Source organism: Oncorhynchus masou, chromosome 33 (genome assembly GCF_036934945.1).
Source record: "Oncorhynchus masou masou isolate Uvic2021 chromosome 33, UVic_Omas_1.1, whole genome shotgun sequence".
NCBI classification, from domain to species: domain Eukaryota; kingdom Metazoa; phylum Chordata; class Actinopteri; order Salmoniformes; family Salmonidae; genus Oncorhynchus; species Oncorhynchus masou.
The window spans coordinates 11204618-11226469 of NC_088244.1; the positions used below are offsets into that span (position 1 = coordinate 11204618).

Genomic DNA, 21852 nt, shown 5'->3' on the forward strand with positions numbered 1-21852 from the left:
CCAAACAGCTAACCTTATACTTAACCCCAACCTTAAATTAAGACTGAAAAGCTCATTTTAGTCTTTATGTATGTTTACCATATAGCCACTTTGGGTGTGGTAACTAATGGAAACACTCTTTGTGGCATTTTAATGATAATGTAGAACAAATGCAAATAATGTATACATTATAATGGAAAATATAAATATTACCAGATTTTTTTTTCTTTATTAATCCACATGGCATTGATTAAGTTTTTTTTTTTCCTGAAAGAGACCACAGTAAATGTTTGCTGAACATATAATTACAATTTAGTAACTAAGGGTTATGGACCTTGCTCAAGGGCACATTGACAGGTTGTTCGCCTAGTTGTCTTGGGGATTCAAACCGGCAACCTTTTGGTTCCTGGCCCAACACTCTTAACCTCTAGGCTACCTGCTGTTCTATAATAATCATGTGTTACTATTTTTGGACTCATATTATGAATAAAATAATTAGATAAAATGTGTGCTTGATTTTAGTATCTGTATGCACATATTCCTAATGCAAATTCCAGCAATGTAGCCTAATTAAATGTACCCTCAAAAGAAGAGGCATTTTGGAAAATCCATATGATAACAATTGGCATGTGTCATGATTAGTTGTTATTTTTTTCCATTCATAAAGCCTTCTTTACTTGATTTGTGTGATTGGGCATAGGGGCCCCATGTGATGGCAATTGCTTCAGCATTCACCTCTGAAATAGTAGGTCTAATAAAACAAATGTGATACTCACTTTTCACCAAGATGTTTAGATATGCTCCAAGCTCCACTGCACAAACCTTACTGTATGTAGTATTGTTGATGTTGTGAATGTGCATAGTCTATATTTACTCTGTTGGGCCTACAATACATGGTTGAGGTGGGTCATCACATCTTTGATCAACTGAAGTTGTTCCTGGAAAATAAAGTATACTAAACAACAATATAAATGCAACATGCAACAATTTCAAAGATTTTACTGAGTTACAGTTCATATAAGGAAATCAGTCAAATTAAATAAATAAATTAGGTCCTTATATATGGATTTCACATGACTGGGTATGGGTGCAGCAATGTTTGGGCCTTGCAGTGGAGGTTCCTCAGAGGAGGAAGGGGAGGACCATCCTCCTCAGTGAACAAAAATAAAATAAAAAATGAAACATTAAAAATGTTACATGTTTTTGATAACTATACTAAATATGTCACCAAATAATTTATTAAAACACACTGTTTTGTAGGGTAGAACCATGGTGTCGCTGGTTGGACAGCTAGCTTCCGTCCTCTTCTGGGTACATTGACTTCAATACAAAATTTAGGAGGCTCATGGTTCTCACCCCCTTCCATAGACTTACACATAGACTTGCACGCTCCTTCAAACTTGAGTAATTATGACATCTTCCGGAGGACGTCCTCTATCAGAACTCTTGCAACATGAACTGACATGTTGTCCACCAATCAAAGGATCAGAGAATGAATCTAGTACTGAAAGCATAAGCTACAGCTAACTAGCAATGCAGTGTGTAAAATGTGGTGAGTAGTTGACTCAAAGAGAGCGAAAGATAATAGTTTAACAATTTTGAACAAATTCATTTTTCCAAAATTAAGGAGAAGCAAGAGAGAAATAGAGAGAGATATATATATATTTTTCACTTTCATTTTCACTTACATAGCTATCAAATGCAGTGAGTTAGTTCAGCCTACTGAAACACCCTGCTCAAACAGAAGGATGATATGTTAGTTAGCTGCCTATGGCTTACCAACACACCAACACTTACCAAGTCAAGGTAAGCTTTTGGTGTTGCTAATTTATTGCCACCGGGAGCCAGTGTAACTGCGTACTGTAACGTTATTGTATGATTGTAGCGGGTTTACTAACGCGTTAGTTCTATTAGCTATGCTGACTATGATGTTAATTTAGCTAGCATGGTGACAATGATGTAGGCTGTGTGTAGCGGTTTGGCTTGGAAAGGTTTTTTCGCCTCGTCACATACAGCTGATGTGTTGTGCATTGAAGTCCAAAAGTGAAAGGAAGAGGTGAGAGGAGGAGAGCACCTGGATGCAAGAAGGAATACAACGTGGCTGCTATGAAAGAGAACTGTATTTACGTGTGATCAGGGGTGTATTAATTCTGACGATTCTGTTGAAAAACGTTTCTTAAACGGAAGCAAACAGAACAAAACAGGGAAAAACATACCTGAATTTGTCCAACAGAAACTCTCTTTTGCAACTGTTGGACTAATGATTACACCATTTTCAGATAGATGCAGGCAAGAGTGTGCAAGGCTGTATTGAATGTCACTGTCTGTCCCTGTATCACAGTTGTCTCTCGACCTGTGTGCACCTACGTTGTCAATTTTAATTCATAGGCTAGGCTGTAACAATGTCATGATGGGTATAGGGCACATTTGAGTATCATTTAGTAGCCTAAACGCATTGCTGTTACATTGAACTGGGTGAATTTAAAATTAATGAGAGTCATCCAATATACTGTAATAGAAATAAGGCCAACACCACTGCCTGGAGGACAAACCCCCCCCCAGACGATCTCGCAGCTGAAGTAGCCGGATGTAGAGGTCCTTGCCTGGCATGGCTACATGTGGTCTGTTGTGAGGCCGGTTGGACGTACTGCCAAATGTTCTAAACATCTTTGGAGGCAACTTATGGTAGAGAAGTTAACATTCAATTATCTGGCAACAGCACTGGTGGACATTTCTGCAGTCTGCATGCCAATTGCACGCTCCTCCAAACTTGAGAAATGTATGACATTGTATTGTGTGACAAAACTGCACTTTTTGAAGTGGCCTTTTATTGTCCCCAGCACAAGGTGCACTTGTGTAATGATCATGCTGTTTAATCAAATACTTGATATGCCACACCTGTCATGTGGATGGATTATCTTGGCATAGGAGAAATGGTCAATAAACAAATCTGTGCACAAAATTGGAGATACATCCTTTTTTGGTACGTATGGAAAATGCCTGGGACCAACAGTTTACATGTTGCATCTATATTTTTGTTCTGTAATTCTATTATATTCTATTTGCCTACCTCATCTAATTTAAAGCTGTCATGTTCTGACCCTTATTTCCTTTGTTTTGTATTTATTTAGTATGGTCAGGGCGTGAGTTGGGGTGGGCAGTCTATGTATGTTTTTCTATGATTTGGGGATTTGTATGTTTCGGCCGAGTATGGTTCTCAATCAGAGGCAGGTGTCATTAGTTGTCTCTGATTGAGAATCATACTTAGGTAGCCTGGGTTTCACTGTTTGTTTGTGGGTGATTGTCTATGTTAGTTGCTTGTGTCAGCACAGGTATCATTTATAGCTTCACGGTCGTTATTTGTTTATTGTTTTTGTATTCAGTGTTCAGTGCTTTCTTTTATTAAATATTCATCATGAACACAAACTACGCCGCATTTTGGTCCTCCGATCCTTCTCGCCTCTCCTCTTCAGATGAAGAGGAGGACGACCGTGACAAAAACATGAAGTCATGTGATTTATCTTCCAATTCACAGGCTATTCATTGTGGGAAGAGCATTTAGAATGTTGATAAACTAGCTGTAATTCTTGGAATGATCAAATGGCGATACTGCTGCCATAGAATTAGGAACTAGAATACTAATTAAACTAGTAGTTTAATTAGGGCTGCTATCCTTCCTTACCTTCACAATTTCCTAATCCTTTCATTCCTCAAAGAGGAAATATAGTCATAATGTGTTTATTTAGGTAGAGTTACTTAAGCAATAACGCACGACTAGGTGTGGTATATGGCCAATATACCATTGCTCAGGGCTGTTCTTACATACGATGCAACTCGGAGTGGCTGGATAGAGCCCTTAGCCGTGGTATATTGACTATATACCACAAAGCTCTGAGGTGCCTTATTGATAGTATACACTGGTTATCAATGTAATTAGAGCAGTAAAAATAAATGTTTTGTCATACCCGTGGTATACGGTCTGATATACCACGGCTGTCAAACAATCAGCATTCAGGGCTCGAACCAGCCAGTTTATTATAGCAATTATAAACTGAATAGCAATTATAAACTGGGTGTGTCGAGCACTGAATGCTGATTGGCTGATAGACATTGTATATTTACATTTTACATTTAAGTCATTTAGCAGACGCTCTTATCCAGAGCGACTTACAAATTGTATATCAGACCGTATACCACAGGTATGACAAAACATTTATTTTTACTGCTGTAATTCCATTGGTAACCATTTTATAAATAGTAATAAGGCACCTCTGGGATTTGTGGTATATGGCCAATATACCACGACTAAGGGCTGTGTCTAGTCACTATGCGATGCGTCGTGCAAAAGAACAGCTCTTAGCTGTGGTATATTGGCCATATACCATATACATATTTATTTGTACTGTTCTAATTACGTTGGTAACCCGTATATAATAGCAATAAGGTTTCTCAGGGGTTTGTGGTATATGGCCAATATACCACGGCTAAGGGCTGTATCCAGGCACTCCACGTTGCGTCGTGCATAAGAACAGCCCTTAGTCGTGGTATGTTGGCTATATACCACACCTCATGCTTTATTGCTTAATTATTATTATTATTTTATTTAACCTTTAACTAGGCAAGTCAGTTTAAGAACAAATTCTTATTTACAGTGATGGCCTACTCCGGCCAAACCCGGACGATACTGGGCCAATTGTGCGCCTCGCTATGGGATTCCCAATCACAGCCGGATGTGATACACCCTAAACTGGGTGGTTCGAACCCTGAATGCTGATTGGCTGACAGCCGTGGTATATCAGACCATATACCAGGGTATGACAAAACGTTTATTTTTACTGCTCTAATTCCGCTGGTAACCATTTTACAATATTATTAAGGCACCTCTGGGGTGTGTGGTATATGGCCAATATACCACGACTAAGGGCTGTGTCTAGTCACTATGCGATGCAAAAGAACAGCTCTTAGCTGTGGTATATTGGCCATATACCACACACCCTCGGGCCTTATTGATTAATTATATCATATCCAAAATAATTCAATGGATTTCTTGGTCTTCATTCTTCCCCTCTCATCTCCATAGGTAGCCATATACACATCCTTCTTGTGTTGCAGCCTTACATATATTGTCACTTTAATAATGTTTACATACTTCTTTACTCATCTCATATGTATATACCGTATTCTATTCTAATGTATTTTAGTCAATGCCACACTGACATTGCTCGTCCTAATATTTATATATTTCTTAATTTCATATGTTTACTTTTAGATTTTTTATGTTATTTTATTTATTTCACCTAAATTTAACCAGGTAGGCTAGTTGAGAACAAGTTCTCATTTGCAACTGCGACCTGGCCAAGATAAAGCAAAGCAGTTTGACACATACAACAACACATAGTTACACATGGAATACACAAACATACAGCCATTAATACAGTAGAGAGAAAAAAGTGTGTGCAAATGAGGTAGGATAAGGGAGGTAAGGCAAGAAATAGGCCATGGTGGCGAAGTAATTACAATATAGCAATTAAACACTGGAATGGTAGATGTGCAGAAGATGAATGTGCAAAGAAGCAAGATAAATAAATAAATGCAGTATGGGGATGGGGTAGTTGTATGGGCTATTTACAGATGGGCTATGTACAGGTGCAGTGATTTGTGAGCTGCTCTGACAGCTGATGCTTAAAGCTAGTGAGAGAGATATGAGTCTCCAGTGATTTGAGTCTTCAGTGATTTGTGTGTATTGTGTATTGTTGTGAATTGTTAAGATACTACTGCACCGTGGGAGCTAGGAACACAAGCATTTCGCTACACCCGCAATAACATCTGCTAAATATGTGTATGTGACCAATAACATCTGCTAAATATGTGAATGAAAAATAACATTTGATTCGATTTATAAGATTTTTTTACTAAAACTTGAGAAACAGGAAAGTCTGCACATTTCCATTCAGATTATTGTTGCTGAGCTGATGAAGGTCAGCTGACCGAAAGTTGAGCCACAATTAAAGAAAATTGCATCTGACTAGAAGTGTGCAGAGACTTTTTCCTGTTTCTTCACTTTTGCCTACGACACCTTCACTAATCAGCTGTGGGTGTGCAGTAGATTCTGCCTATCATTTTCTAAAATTTGAAATGTTTTCTCTTTCATACTACAAGAGAAGAATGTCCCCGTAACAAAAAAAATGGATACAGGAAATTCAAATAAATGGGATAATGATTTTATTCATGTCAAGAAATACATTTCTTCACAGTCATCTCCCATTAACTACAGAAGCACAGACCGATACGTCTAAAGTGTTGAGGAATATTAATGGTTTAATTAAAATATAACAAGATTGCTTTATATTACAAAATACCCTGCAATTCACTGTCAAGTTTAATCAAATTCTAGACTACAGCATTTGAAACGTTACACTGTACTTTGATTAATGACCTAATGCCACTAGAGGGCATGCTTTAGTCAATAACATTTCATTTTGAGAGTCAGCCTTTTGCTACATACAGCATTTTGATAGATCAAAAGATATTTTCAGCCTCTTTGTTATGGAACTATACACACAATAAATGTATTGTGTCTGAAATGTTATTCCTTGGCTTAATGTTTTTGAATAGCTCAATATATATATAAAAAACAGATTTTTGATTAATATGTGTCATATTCATAATCAATCAATCAATATATAAACAAATAAGCACATAAATAAAATGTTTGGATGTTTCATCAGGTTATAAAATTAAATGAAAAAATAAGCAGTTTCCTACATCTAATGCAAAACCATGTAATGTGTCTAAATATCGTGTTACATCTATGAGTTAAAAAGCAGTATATCCTGGAGACATTTTCCAGATATGCTCAAGCTGTCGAATCTTGGTTGAAATATTTTGGTACAGGGGAGACATTTGGATGAGCATAGTCCAACAACTAAGTGCATTGTATTGTGAGTAAATATTCCATCTTAAATAGGTTCACTTGTACTGTATGGCATGGTTTCAAAAACAGTCAAAAACAGTCCACAAAATATAGTGCAAACTCATGCAGTAACTGGCCATTGTGTGCAACCTTAAATTGCTATATTCTAGAAATCTATTTTTAATAGAACATAAATAAATCACGTGTATGTGGTAATTAACCACCATGATAGACAGTAGATAGCACTAAATGTTGCATTGTGTGTGAAGGAAAATGCATGTTGTTAATACCCCTTAACTGTCCATGCAGAGAATCTTAATAAAGGTTCAACTCTGCATGACTTCATCATGATCTCGGTCTGGTAATGAACAAGTTAAAGAACTTGAGGGTAGTGTTAATTTATCCTGCATAGGTTAACTATAATGCACATTTTTCGATTATAAAATGTGAGAAAATAAATATATATGAAACAAGTTAGCAAACAAATAAATAAACATACATTCAAATGCTGTTTTTTTTCTTCATGTGCAGGCTAACAGTAACAAATGGACAATAAATGCAATGCCAGACAAGAATGGCATTTATTTCCTTACTGTATGTTCATGAACTGTTAAAGGTAGACTCAGTGAAATTACGTTACCACAAGCTGCACCGCAGATATGAGCAAGACTTCGCTCTCACACAGTCACACACAGTATATGCGCATGTACACGGGGTTCACAGCGTGGTAGCCATGGCACCAAAATAAGCGGAGAAGTTGAGCCTCGCGCTTCCACGCTCTTAGTTGTTGCGGAAATTGACCCACTATGCTGTTTACTTTCTCCATCTACGTCATATCGCCGAGTCTACCTTTAAAGCTATGAAACAGGGTCCGTTGTGTTAGGAGTAATCATCTAAAGAAGAAAGGACAACAGGATACGACCCCCAAGTAGAGTAAACATTTTTTGTTGTCAGCTTTACACCTGTATATTTCAAAGGGAAAGGAGAGAAGGGGTACTTGACTAAATACTCAGAGCACAGGAAAAACATGCAGGTAGACATGCAAGAAATCCTAAACAGTGATTTGGAATTAGTACGCAGCAGTGAACAGGTCTTGACCTAAGTGCTCTGGCAGAAATGTAGTATGGTTTCGTTTCATATTTAGTTAAATATAATCTAGAAAGTGAATTAAATAAACAATAAAATATCTTACATGCTTGATGTTACAGTGTACTTCTGTGGAGGTGTGTTTGGCCATGGATACTTCAAACCTGGCCCACTCAGCATATTTCCTTATGTAACATAACTGCATTACAATAGGATCCTTATTCAACGGGACAACTAAGTGTGCTTGAGCTAGAGATCTGCAGTCTAAAAATACCTTATCTTTCACAATGACATCTTACTCTTAAATCTCAAGATTGAGCAGTAACTAAGATTACATACAGTACAGTACATAAACGTCTTTAAATGTCTCTTTTACATCTACGCACTTTGACCTTTATTACCACATGTATGTCTTTGAGGTGTCAATCTGAGAGTTCTGGGGATCCACTGGACCCTCTTTCTCCTTCTCAGTCTCGTTCTCCCACAGGTTGATCAGGGGAGGGTAGAGCTCATTCAGGGGGATGGAGGTGGCATGCTGCACGTATTTCTTCAGGGAGTGATGGCAGGATTTCTGCTTCATACGCCGGCCCATGTAGAACACAAGCAGGGCCATGATGCAGATGGCAAACATGGAGCCCATGACAGCTGCAAGGGCCACATTGGTGGGCTGTGCCACCATCTCCACAGCAAAACTGGCCTCCTTGGTGGTGACGTTGATGCAGGAGTGTTGCGTCTGCTGTTCTGTAGCTGACATGGTCAGACACACTCTGTACTCTGTCGAGGGCAACAGGTGAGTCAGGTTGTATTCTTGCACATCTACCGGAACCTTGGCTGTATAGCTGATCTGAGGGTTGTCAATCTTCATGGTGGCGCTGGACCACTTGGGCTGAGATGCCTCATGGCTGTGGAAGTGAGGAGGGTAGAGTTTCCACTCCAGGACCACTGACTGGGAGTGGATGATCTTAGCCAGGACCACCAGGGCCATTATGGTGTTTACTGTGTGCCCCCCGACATTCAGCCTGCCACCGTGCCAGTCTCCTTTCTCCACGTACACTGACACACTACGCGTGTCCGCCCCCTCTGTGTTCCACGCCACGCACGTGTACAGACCAGAATCAGCTGGCTCAACCTGGAGGATCTCCAGAGCCCCCTGTTCCTGCAGTCTGTGTTTCTTTGTGCTCCTGCCGTCCACCATGACTGCAGAGACAGCCTCTGAGGTCACCTTGTCTCCTGTTGGCGTCACCCAGTAGAACTGAGGTGCAGGGTCAGCAACAGCCCAACAGTCCAGAGTCAGGGGTTGTCCAGCAGTGACATTGAGCAGTGGGGGGAATGTGTGCAGGGAGATGTGAGGGAGGCAGGTGTTGCTGACAACATTCCAGCTGGTGGTGACCACTTCCTGGAGGGCGTGGCCAACCAAATGGGGAGGGGAGGCACAGAGGGTGATTTGGGACTCCAGCAACTTGAGGGTGGACTGGTTCCCCAGGACTGGGCCCCAGTTAGAGAGGCAGTCACACCTGAGAGGGTTACTGTGGAGACTCACTTCATCCAGGCTAGGGAAAGAGGACAAAACCTCATGTGACAAGAGGCTGATGTCATTGTTGTGGACTAACAGAGTGCGCAGGCCGCCCATGTCAATGAAAGCAGCACGATCAATATAAGCTAAATGGGGGTTGTTATAAATTTCCAGTTTTGCCATCTCTGGGAGGTTGGAGAACGCCCCCCTCTCAATGGCAACCAGGCCCTCCATGTTATTCAGACTCAGCTCCTCCAGATGGGGGAAATCATGGAAGTCTCCCTCCTGAACACGGCCAATGGGATTCTTGTTAAGGTCTAAGAACTTGAGATTTGGTAGGACCCGGAGGGCATCTTTGGGGACTGCTGTCAGCTTGTTGTCAAAGAAGGACAGACTCTCCAGGTATTCCAACCCCTGGAAAGCTCCTGACGGGACCTCCCTGAGGCCCATGCCAGCCAGCACCAGACTGTGCAGCTTTGACAAGGGGTGGAAGTTCATATCCTGTAACCCCAGGATGGGGTTCTCCCCTATCATGAGAATCTCCAGGTTAGGGAGAGACTCAAACCAGTGGCTGTCTATGGCCACCAGCTTGTTGGAGTTGAGATGGAGCCTCAGGAGGTTTCTGAGCCCAGAGAAGGCTTTAGGCCCAATGGAGGAGATTTGGTTATGGTTGATGTAAAGCTCTTCCAAACTGTCAAGATCCTTCAGACAGAAATCTTGCAGTTCTTTTACTTGGTTTTCCTCAAGGTAGAGAGTGACAAGCTGGGTCAGGTTGTGCAGCCCAATGTCTTGGATCTGTGTGAAGTGGTTTTGGGAGAGGTCTAGCTCTGTGAGGTTGACTAAACTCTGGAGCTCCACAGACACAGAGGAGATGTTGTTACTCTGGAGGAGAAGCACCTGAGTGTCACCTGAAATATTCCACGGGACCCCACTAAGATGGAGCTCATTGCAGTCCACCGTCTTGGCCTGATGGTATACCGATTGAGGTGTGTACCATGGACGTGTTTCACATACACACTGCGCTGGGCAGGGAGAACTAGCTTCTGAACTTTGACATGAGATCACCATTAGAAAGACAATCATCAGCCGAGCACAGATCCCAGATCCTCCCATGTTGCAGTAGAATGAGGTAACCCTGTTAACCCTGGGCCAGGTTAAACTGTGACTTCTTCTGCTATGATGATGGAGCTTTGGTCTAATCCTGTAAGAAGAAATTATAAAACATATTGTAAAAAATATTGCACATGTAAATATGGTCAACAATCATTCATTTGTAAGTTATTATTTATTTAAGGTAAAGATACATCTATCAGGTATTTGTTTATGTTTTACAACACACCTGCCAATAAATCAATAAAAAAATACAATTTAATGAGGCAGCCCACTTAAACGGGTGATGAATAGTTATCTCTTTTTAACGTTCATGGTAATTGTAGAACACATCGTGGAAAACAAATTTTCCTTAAAGCTGTGATGTTGTGTTACTTCAGGGGGCCACAACTATAAGAAATAAAAGTCTATGTGAAGAATGGGGCAGTATGAATGATTCAGAGCTCCTGTTACTCTGTAAATCACCCTGACCCAGCAGGAAAACATATTGTCAAGCCAAAGGCATTAAGGTGTCCATCAGCTTATGGAACCCACGGTAAATTCAACTGGAGCTCCACATAGCACAGCAGACATTGGGCTGTTTTCTTTTCTGTGACACAAAATCTATCTTCTAACCCTGAGGAAACTAAATGTAGAAATAAATACTGTAGCTGTGTATATCCAATTTGAATGTGGCTTTTTAATAATGTAATGTGTTTGTGACGATCATTTACATGTTACAATAACTCTAGGATCAGTTTATGTGTGACGTTGAGACGTGTGCCTCCATGTCTCTCTCCACTAGTTTCTGTGGGTTCTGTGGCAGGCAGTGAGAGGCTGGTGACAGGTAATAGGCATTGTTACACAATGAATCAGTGGGTTGAACAGCATTTACTGCTCAGGAAGCTAAATAATGTTATTCCCTTCTGCCTCCGCACTGGTCAGAAACAACACCAACATGAAAAGAAAACCTGAAACCAGACAAGGGTGAAATGTTGAAAACTGGCACCTAATTCTATATTGCAGACTTTGATTCCACTGCTTGTTTTAAATACCTCAGTATCGTACTAATGGAACTGAAGCCTCCCTAGCATACCTGCCATATTGAAGTTCATATTGCTATCCAAAATAGCTTCTTTGAAAACTACCAGTCAGCTTCAATAGGGAAATGTCAACACACACCGATTTCTCCAAACATTAGAATGACTCTGTTTACCAATGACCTCACAGTAAAGAGGATTTTAACTTTGGCAGAGTGCGATTGGAATGCCTTAAGATGACAAGCATCAGGCTCTGTTGACGTAATGTCAGGAAATTGCTTCTTCTCCACTCAACCATCTTGATGTTTCTTCTCCGCTCAACCATCTTGATGTTTTATGAGAGAAATAGCTCTAAAATGTGAGAGATGCACAGGTAGACTGGGGTATTTTTGGTATTTAGGTCAGACGCCTTTCCTCAAATGTAACTTATTCATCAGCACAAAACATTAGTGTCTCATTCAACCCCAGTAACGTGGACTACTCTAGCCCACATCCAATGTATTAACTATGATTTTTTTAAATTATAGCAGTCAAGAGGTCGATTGTCAACCCACTCCAAATCTGTTGTTTCTCCACAAACCTCCATAGACACATACCTCATGCTGTCAGTGGCTTACACCAAAGAGACAGCAAACCCACAGTCTCATTCAATTATTCACTAAAGTACAGTGTGGGGAGAAAAAGAAGTGGGTAACAAATCAAATCACAAAAACACAGTGTGAGTATTCTGTGGCGCTCCCAAGACATATTCTCTTGCTCAGCCTTTGGAAACGTTGGCATGACAAAGCCTTGTTTGAAATCTTCTGAACAAAGCCGGTACATTGACACACTAGAGTTACACCAATAGAACCAGAATGAAAAGACACGAAAATGAAAACAAGATGGGAATAATTACCCAGCTCCTTTCAAGCGCTGCACACAAATTGACTCCCTGGAGAGTTGCATCAGAGAAAGCTAAGCCGCAGAGGGGCAGAGCCGAGCACGGTTAGTGGCTTTAAAATATATCTGATGGAGGAGGCTACAGTGGAGGCAAGCTCCAGTCCTAATATTACATTGGGAGATGTTTCAGAGTGGTACTCGCTGAGCTGGCAGCACTCAGTGATGGGCTGGGGCCCCTGTCTGGCTGGGAAGTGTGACAGTCTCCACCACGCCTGTCTGATCACATTAGAGAACAGGGGAACACTTAGGACGTAACCCCCACAGTTCCTCTGGGCGGCAGGAAACAGGGCCACCTTGCCTGATACCATGGCAACCTGACAGGAAGTAGCAAAGGAACCAACCCTTGGGCTGCTCTTAATGGCTGGTGCTCCGTGGCTGTTCCTTATCTCTAAAACCTCAACGGGCTCTAACGGGTGGAACACTGGAACATGCAAATGGAGGAAAGGATAGACACAGAGCTGAAAGATCAGTGGGTGTAACTAAAATATAGAAATGTAGGTTATATACAAAATAGTGTGTGTGAGAATGCTTTTACAGCAGGATGTACAGTAGGAGGGATGGATCAGTTGGGAGAACACAACAACCAGACCTCTATCTGAGGCACATTCAGCAGCCAGTACTCTGACACCAGTATCACTGTACATTTTCCTTCATTTCCATTTTGATATCACTACCCAGGCAGACATACCTCGCCCCATTATCAACCCCTCTAGCCATGTTTAAAGAACCCAACTTCAATGGATCCTTGGTCAACAGGATGCTCTGTCCCAATCATTCTCCAATCCTTTGTCAACAGGATACTCGGTCCCCATCATTATCCAATCCTTTGTCAACAGGATGCTCTGTCCCAATCATTCTTCAATCCTTTGTCAACAGGATGCTCTGTCCCAATCATTCTCCAATCCTTTGTCAACAGGATACTCGGTCCCCATCATTATCCAATCCTTTGTCAACAGGATGCTCTGTCCCAATCATTCTTCAATCCTTTGTCAACAGGATGCTCTGTCCCAATCATTCTCCAATCCTTTGTCAACAGGATGCTCGGTCCCCATCATTATCCAATCCTTTGTCAACAGGATGCTCGGTCCCCATCATTCTCCAATCCTTTGTCAACAGGATGCTCTGTCCCAATCATTCTCCAATCCTTTGTCAACAGGATACTCGGTCCCCATCATTATCCAATCCTTTGTCAACAGGATACTCGGTCCCCATCATTATCCAATCCTTTGTCAACAGGATGCTCGGTCCCCATCATTATCCAATCCTTTGTCACTCAGACATGGCTTCTTGCCTCCTCTCCTAACCGTGAGTGATGTGTCTGTCCAATCCAGACAGTATATTAATAAATTGTCCAAAGGTCTAGTGTTATTTTTAGGCTGTCAACTGTGCTCCTAGACCTAGGGCATCAGATGCTTGCAGCTGTCTCATTTTGATGGACGCGGCTCTTTAAAATGACAACCTCACAAAACAACAAATTAACCACTAATCACTATGTATTACCTCTCACTCCAATTTTTGCTTTACAAGTGTAATTTCATATTTTTTAAATGCACTGGTAACCATGTATGCTAATGTCCTAGGAAGACAACAATACCCTGTTGTTAATAAATAACAGTCCTCCTCATGAATAAACAATTTGCACCAGACCTGACATTATGCATTTTACGGAATGCTGGGAACTAAGGTCTGTTATTGTTTTTCTGAATGCTGCTATGAACAACCTTGTTTAGGTGCCCTCATGTTGAAATGAGGGATAATAACTAAGTATCTGAAAAGCCCTTTCTGGCATTAGAAACACAACCCTTAGACAGATGTTAGACTCCATGCTTCCCCTTAATACAAAGTTGAGCCACTCAGGGCCATGACCAGGCAGGGTGCTTTGCATGGCTCACATTTTAATTTAAGAGAGATTACCACGCCAGATGTTCACACTACCATTGTGAAGTTGAGCTACTACTTCATTACTTACAGGCAGGGGAGAGTTGTTTTGTTTGTTAAATCAACCCAACATACACTAGCTCTGCTTTCAAGTGACAGTTATTGGCTAACCAGCCTGTGCTTTATGAAAGATCAATCGCAAAAAGAAAATACATTATACAAATGAACATAATATTGCTGTTGTCCACCACTAAATCACTTTATAATGTAAAATGGCTGTGGCATTGCCAAGAAATGTGTGACAATGTATCATACAGTATTGGTCATCTACCTTGTCATTCAGAAGCCGCACATATGTATGATGACTTTACAACCAGGGGCAGTTCTAATTATACCCTCTCTTGTGCTCGCTCCTTCTAAAACATGTTCTTTCCCCTAATCCTGAATGTTATACAACATCTCTGCACTTTTGCAAATGTATTGGAGACGATAAAACATTTATGTCTGCTTTATGAATTATTGATAGTGCTGTAGGCATGTCTCTAATTTTCAGCCTGGCCTTTTTTGCACTGAGCAAAAAGGCAACAACGTTGATTCAACCAGTGTGTGCCCAGTGGGATGTCTCATTTCATGATAATGAAATTAATTGCACAGGTTTTTATACTAATTTCATCATAATTTTATTTCAGCTCAGCCAGACTGAATCAACACTGGTCCTGGTGGGAAAATAAATATGTTAATTTCTTACAATGCTTTCTGTGAAAATGACTTTGGCACTATGTAATTCAGAGCAGCGTGAAAATGATCTCTGTCCCTTTTAATATCTAACACATGGTCACTGCAGTTGGTGTTTGGAACATGTGCACATGACAAATGGAAAATGCATAAATTAGTCTCTGAAAAGAACCACTGGTGAAAGCATTTTTCCAAAATGCTTGAAATTGTGATTCTTAACCGTTTCTTGTAGTCTTCATGCAAATGCACAGTAAATGACCTTACAGTTATTGAACAAACTAATGGATATTCAACCCCTGGGGATAACTTGAATTTATGTATTAAGATTATGAACAATCAAAGCACTGTAACATCTTTAAAATATGACTGCATTCATTATTCAAATTCACTGTCTTTAAAAAAAATCCAAATTGATCCATTTAATCACTTAAAGATGCACCCCAGGATCTTAAGCACAACAAATTCATAATATATAGTACGAGTGGAATTGATAACATACGTAGTACACAATTTGATGATGTCGTACACAAAAAACGGGGACCCTTTTTGGCTGGCTGAAATTATTACAAAGTTTGAGAGTGCATATTTAACCTTTTTTAAAGCATTTTTTTTAAGGACATTTCAACTTCCACAGATGCATAGCATAGCACTCCATTATTTCCGGAGATACCAGAAACAATTTCCTAATTATCCACTTTTACCATACTGTATTGGGTTATACTAGTATGCAGCCTAAGATTTTAGTCTGATCCATTTTATTTGCTGCAATGACCTCTCTCTCTCTTTCTCCCTCCCTCTCTCTCTTCCTCTCTCTCTCCCTCCCTCTCTCTCTTTCTCCCTCTCTCTTTCTCCCTCTCTCTTTCTCCCTCCCTCTCTCTTTCTCTCTCTCCCTCTCTCTCTCTCTCTCTCTCTCTCTCTCTCTCTCTCTCTCTTTCTCCCTCCCTCTCTCTCTCTCTCTCTCTCTCTCTCTCTTTCTTTCTCCCTCCCTCTCTCTCTCTCCCTCTCCCTGTGTATATCTGATGCGTTGTCTACTGTGAGAGTGTGAATCTGCTAAGACAGAGCTAGTGATACACATCAATAGACATATTACTCTGGCTAGATAGAATGAAAAAGCATCACTCAGGGGAGAAAAGGCTTGCTCAAGGACATGCCTTGGAGCGCTTTCATGTTCATTTGTTCTGGGACATAAAAGCTACCCAACGCACTCTCCTCCCACAGTGCAGAGTCGACTGTTAATGATTTAGTCTGTGAAGTTAATTTATTATCTCCTCAAAGTGATGCACAGAGCTTCTTCACTGTGTTTCACTGTATTATGTAAACCTACAGCAACCAACCATTCTGGCCCCACTCCTGTTGCAATGATGTCTGGGTAAGTACATGAGGAGGCCTCAATCCCATTGAAACTGAGGGGGCATGTGTCTCCTGAATTTCATCCACTTGAAGGATGAAAATACATATACAGGTAACTGCCAAAATAAAGGAAACCCTTTAGTAAATGAGGGATACAAAGTATATTGAAAGCAGGTGCTTTCACACACAGGTGTTGTTGCTGATTTTATTAAGCAATTAACATACCATCATGCTTAGGGTCATGTATAAAATGATCTCAACCCAATTGAACACTTACTGTACGAGAGATTCTGGAGAGGAGCCTGAGACAGCGTTTTCCACCACCATCAACAAAACTCCAAATGATGGAATTTCTCATGGAAGCAGGCCTTCAATAGAGTTCCAGACACGTGTAGAATATATGCCCAGGTGCATTGAAGCTGTTTTGGCTCATGGTGGCCCAACGCCCTATTAAGACACTTTAGGTTGATGTTTCCATTATTTTGGCAGTTACTTATATTTGAGAGTGAATAACATATTCAACTGTATTTCCAGCACGATGCCTGTAAGTACATGCATGGGTCTCGCACAGCATGCGATTCATTAGATATACTGTATGGGCCTAATTGCAAGATATCAAAGAGCAGTTGATTGCCCTTTCAGTATGTTCATCTCAGAGAAGCTAGCGTGAGTTGCATTAAAGATCTGGTGGCATCTGTTCTCTTTGCAGCCCTAACACTGAAAAGTGATGCTGATGATGATATACGTTTTTTTTGCAAGATCCTTTATACTGTCCAATGCACATTCTCTGGGTCCAATATGTCTCTGAGCAAGGGTAAGTTCATCAGTCACTTTTAACTTCAGACCAAGTTTCCAACAACTCAGAGGTGGGGATGGGCTTCAATTTGGAAGTTTGTAAAAAAAACATTTGCAAGGCCCCCCCCCACACACACATTTAAAATATATATATATAATAATAATAATCTGGTGGGGGACCCCTGGTGGTCGGTGCCCCGGGGCTCCAAATGCGATAATCCGGCCCTGTTTTTTGCAGATCCTATATTTGTGGAGAATAATTTAGGTGGGGGACATTCAAGAAGTCAAGAAGCAGTAAAACTAATTGTGTTGCAAAAGGAGGTCAAGAGCATGAATTCTTCAAAATAACCATCCATGCCTTTGGGGAATAGCTCCCCAAGTTGAAGCTCTAAACTGTCAAATAAGATACAATTAGACGCTTAATGAGCCCTAGGTACAGACCCTCTGGACTTGTCAGCCAAAGCATATAATATATGTTCAGGTGATGAATATTACATGATCAAGTTGAAGTCTGAGAACACATATTGCCTTTTGAATCAAATGATCAGAAATAAAATAATATTTACATATCATGATACTGTATATCACTTGCAGCAGATTAACCTTACCGGAGGCTACTTATTTATGGGATACAGTGAAGGGGGATACTTAGTCAGTTGCACAACTGAAAGCATTCAATCAAAATGTGTCTTACGTATTTTAATTTATCTAGCCAGGTAGTTGCTGTTTATTATTTTGGGCACTTGTATAATCCAGAAAATGTACAACATCATATCGGAATGATGAGCATGATCTATAAACCTGCAAAGAAAATACATACATTCCATTATGAGAATATGTTTAGGCTACTTTGTGTTGTCCTATAAACATGCATCCAAAGATTATGAATATGGATGATGGTTGATAATCTTAATAAGAAGCATTTCCAAGGTTAAAGGCTGACTGTGAGGCAACATTATTGGTAAACTTGAGTATCACCGTAACCTAAACCACACAGTCACAGACAGAGAGGGATGTGATAGATACATAGGCTACTCAGACAAAATGTGATATTATAATCAAACAAAGCATTTTGAAACTTTTTCTAAATTGCCACACTGAGGAGAGGAACAGAGTAGGCTAGTCTACTGTAGTCTACTGTAACTGGATAACGCCCTTACCTCTGTACCAAATGCAGGCGGCTTCCAATTGAACGATGTCTTCCACTCCTTGGTTACAAGAATTTCGCTGTCACCTTGAAAATTAAATGACCAATATCGACATCTTCGGTCGTAATAACCTTGCGGATGTTGAATTTTAACCTTTCTCGCTATCTCGAAGCTCGCATTACAATAGAATAACCGACTTCTGTAAAATCATAACATCAGTGCATTATAACCTGGCCCGACGTTCCTCACTGTATTTGAAGCACTATGCGCGCTCCACAGAATACGTCGCTAAAGTCCGCCTGTTTTACTATCATTAGCCAATAGAATTATTGGGCCACGAGTATCCTCCAATCACACGGAGGAGGCTATCGTGCTTTCTCTCAAACAATGATGTAATGCTTCAGTATTCATCCTGCCCTAATGTTTACCGATGCGCCAGAAAGAATGAGACAGAATTGTAAGTCATGTTATGATTCGGTCATCGATTAGGTCATTCACTTTCTGTAAACGAGAAATAGTTTCAGTGAGGTCATGTTTTCCAGTATAAAGGTAATGTGCCAAACATGATACAGAGACACAATGTCATTTATTATGTACACAAACACAGTGCATTTTTGATGGCAGCATTGTTATTGGTGGATTATGATATTGTTATGATGTATTATGTACTTTTCTTACCTCGCATTATTGTATCAAATTATGAATGTTAAAATGATATATCACAGAATGAAATATGAGTTGTAGTTTTGCGTTCTCATCATACTCTCCTCTTTACACCGTCTACATAGCAACCGCTAATCCTTTGTTGACAATATAGCAGTGGTTCTTTAAAGGACGAACATGCACTGTCAAAGCGACCCATGCGTTTCCATTTAAGACGGTTTTAACTAAGCCACTAAATGACAACCTGCATGTCAGTTTGTGTAGCTGTGGCATCTATCCAATCCCTTCCATCACTGGTGATGAAGATCTACAACTCACAGGCAAGAGAGATACCATGGACAGGCAATTCTAAACTTTTAATCCAACCTGCTATTCTACATTTTTCCATGAGGCTGAGAGAAATTGTTGAAGTTTTAAAGTTAATTTCCAGCAATTCGACAAAAACATGGCATCTTTACCTTTATTTTTATCATGTATGAAATGTAACATTTTTTATTACCTACTTACCTACCTACTTAAAAGTATAATATTGCTTACTTAGGTATTGTATGTTTAATATGGGGCTATGTATTGTCATGCATTTAGGTTCCATGTGTTTAATACATCATGCAATAGTTGCAACGATTTATTTATTCACAATCTCTGTATTTCAACATTCCAAAGCAATTAAATTACTATCTGAGGTCAGTAAGTGATATGAAAACTAGACAATAGCAAAGTGGATTGAGAAGAATCCAAAAGGATTAGATATGACATGAAATTAGATATTTGATTCCCAACCCTGTTATCCCCAAAACCCATTTAATATCCCAGACACTCTTAACCTTTATTTAAACCAGGTAGTACCATCGAGGTGAAGGATCCAAGGATTGCATTTACAGAGACTGTTTGTCATGTACACTACCATTCAAAAGTTTGGGGTCACTTAGAAATGTACTTGTTCTTGAAAGAAAAGCACATTTTCTGTCCATTAAAATAACATCAAATTTATCAGAAATACAGTGGAGACATTGTTAATGTTGTAAATGACTATTGTAGCTGGAAACGGATGATATTTAATGGAATATCTACATAGGCGTACAGAGGCCCATTATCAACAACCATCACTCCTGTGTTCAAATTACACCTTGTGTTAGCTAATCCAAGTCCTCATAGCGCTGGATGGTTTTTGCGACTGCACTTAAAGAAACTTTCAAAATTCTTGACTTTTTCTGGATTGACTAACTTTGATGTCTTAATGTAATGATGTACTGTTGTTTCTCTTTACTTATTTGTGTCACGACTATCACCAAAGGTGGCTCCCCTTCCTGTTCGGGTGGCGCTCGGCGGTCGTCGTCACTGGTCTACTAGCTGCAACCGATCCCTTTTCCCCTTTTCGTTTTGTTTGGTCTAATTGGTTTCACCTGTTCCTTGTTTGGGGTTTTGGGTTGGGGTTATTTAAGTTCAGTTAGCCTGTCTGTGTTCGTGTGGGCTTGTTTTGCTGGTTTTGGTTCAGGAGTGTCCTGTCATTGTTTTTCCGCTGTACAGCGTATGTACCGGTGTTGTACATTTTGGAATGTTTTACACCTGTGTTCGGCGTTACCCTCTTTTGTTTTCTGTGATTGTTGCGGAATAAATGGTTTTTCCGAATCCTCTGCTCTCTGCACCTGACTCCACACCCATCACTCTTCGAAGCCTAACAGAAGCCCACACCATCAACTATGGATTCAGCAGGAGCAGCAACCACCCCTCTCCCAACAATGGAGGAGCGTGTCCTTCATCATACGTCCATCCTCCATCGCATCGGATCGGCGATGGATCAGATGATGGAGAGGATGGACCAATGGGAGAGGAGTGGTCTCCCTACTTCCCCTCAAACCCCCCCACCTACAACGCTACAACCTCCCCCAGCGGTATCCGGAAACCAGGGCACTGCGTATTGCGCCTCCGAGGGAGTACGATTGAGCAGCAGCGGAGTGCCAGGGATTCTTGCTCCAACTCAAGCTTTACCTGGCCACCGTTTGGCCGACTCCCTCGAACGAGGATTGCGTGAGCGTCCTCGTCTCTTGCTTGACGGGTAGAGCCCTGGAGTGGGCCAATGCCGTCTGGATGGGCCCGACTCGGCGAGGGGCCACTACCCGGGTGAGGGATTGTTCCATCTCAGGCAGGAGTCGAGGAGCGCGCAGGACTTCGCACTGGAGTTCCGGACCTTGGCCGCTGGGGTGGGGTGGAACGACAGGGCCCTAATAGACCATTACAGGTGTAGCCTGAGAAAGGACGTCCACAGGGAGCTGGCTTGTCGGGACACCACGCTCATCCTGGACGAGCTCATAGACCTGTCATTCAGGCTGGACAATCTGCTGGCTGCTCGCGGACATTCTGAAAGGGTCCTGTCTCTTCCACCTCCTGGCCCTCCCGCTCCCATACCAATGGAGTTGGGGGGGGGGGCGCATCAAGGGGGACCGGAGGAGGAGGCTCCTCCTGCACCAGCTGTGGCCGGAGAGGGCACACTTCCGGTCGGTGCTGGAGGAGTCCATCTGGGAGTCGAAAGGGCAGGCAGAACACTTCTCGGTCACCCCAGGTGCGTCAGCACCACACTCACCCAGAGCTTCCTGTTGGTCACATGTTTTTATTAATTTGTTTCCCCAAATTCTCTCCTTCTCTCCAGCATAAGGCGCTAGTCGATTCAGGCGCAGCTGGGAACTTTATAGATCGCGGACTTGCCCAGAGGTTGAGGATTCCGTT

General features: G+C 41.2%; 1 protein-coding gene across 1 annotated transcript; it reads right to left on the reverse strand.

The window, feature by feature from the left end:
* Positions 1 to 6178: 6178 nt before the first annotated feature.
* si:ch211-180f4.1 (uncharacterized protein LOC100144405 homolog) lies at positions 6179 to 18714 on the reverse strand. The gene is made up of 2 exons (XM_064956427.1): positions 18478 to 18714; positions 6179 to 10692 (listed from the first exon to the last, which is right to left on the reverse strand). The coding sequence occupies exon 2, from the start codon at positions 10602 to 10604 to the stop codon at positions 8376 to 8378; it is 2229 nt and encodes a 742-aa protein (XP_064812499.1). The 5' UTR covers positions 10605 to 10692; positions 18478 to 18714; the 3' UTR covers positions 6179 to 8375.
* Positions 18715 to 21852: the final 3138 nt, after the last annotated feature.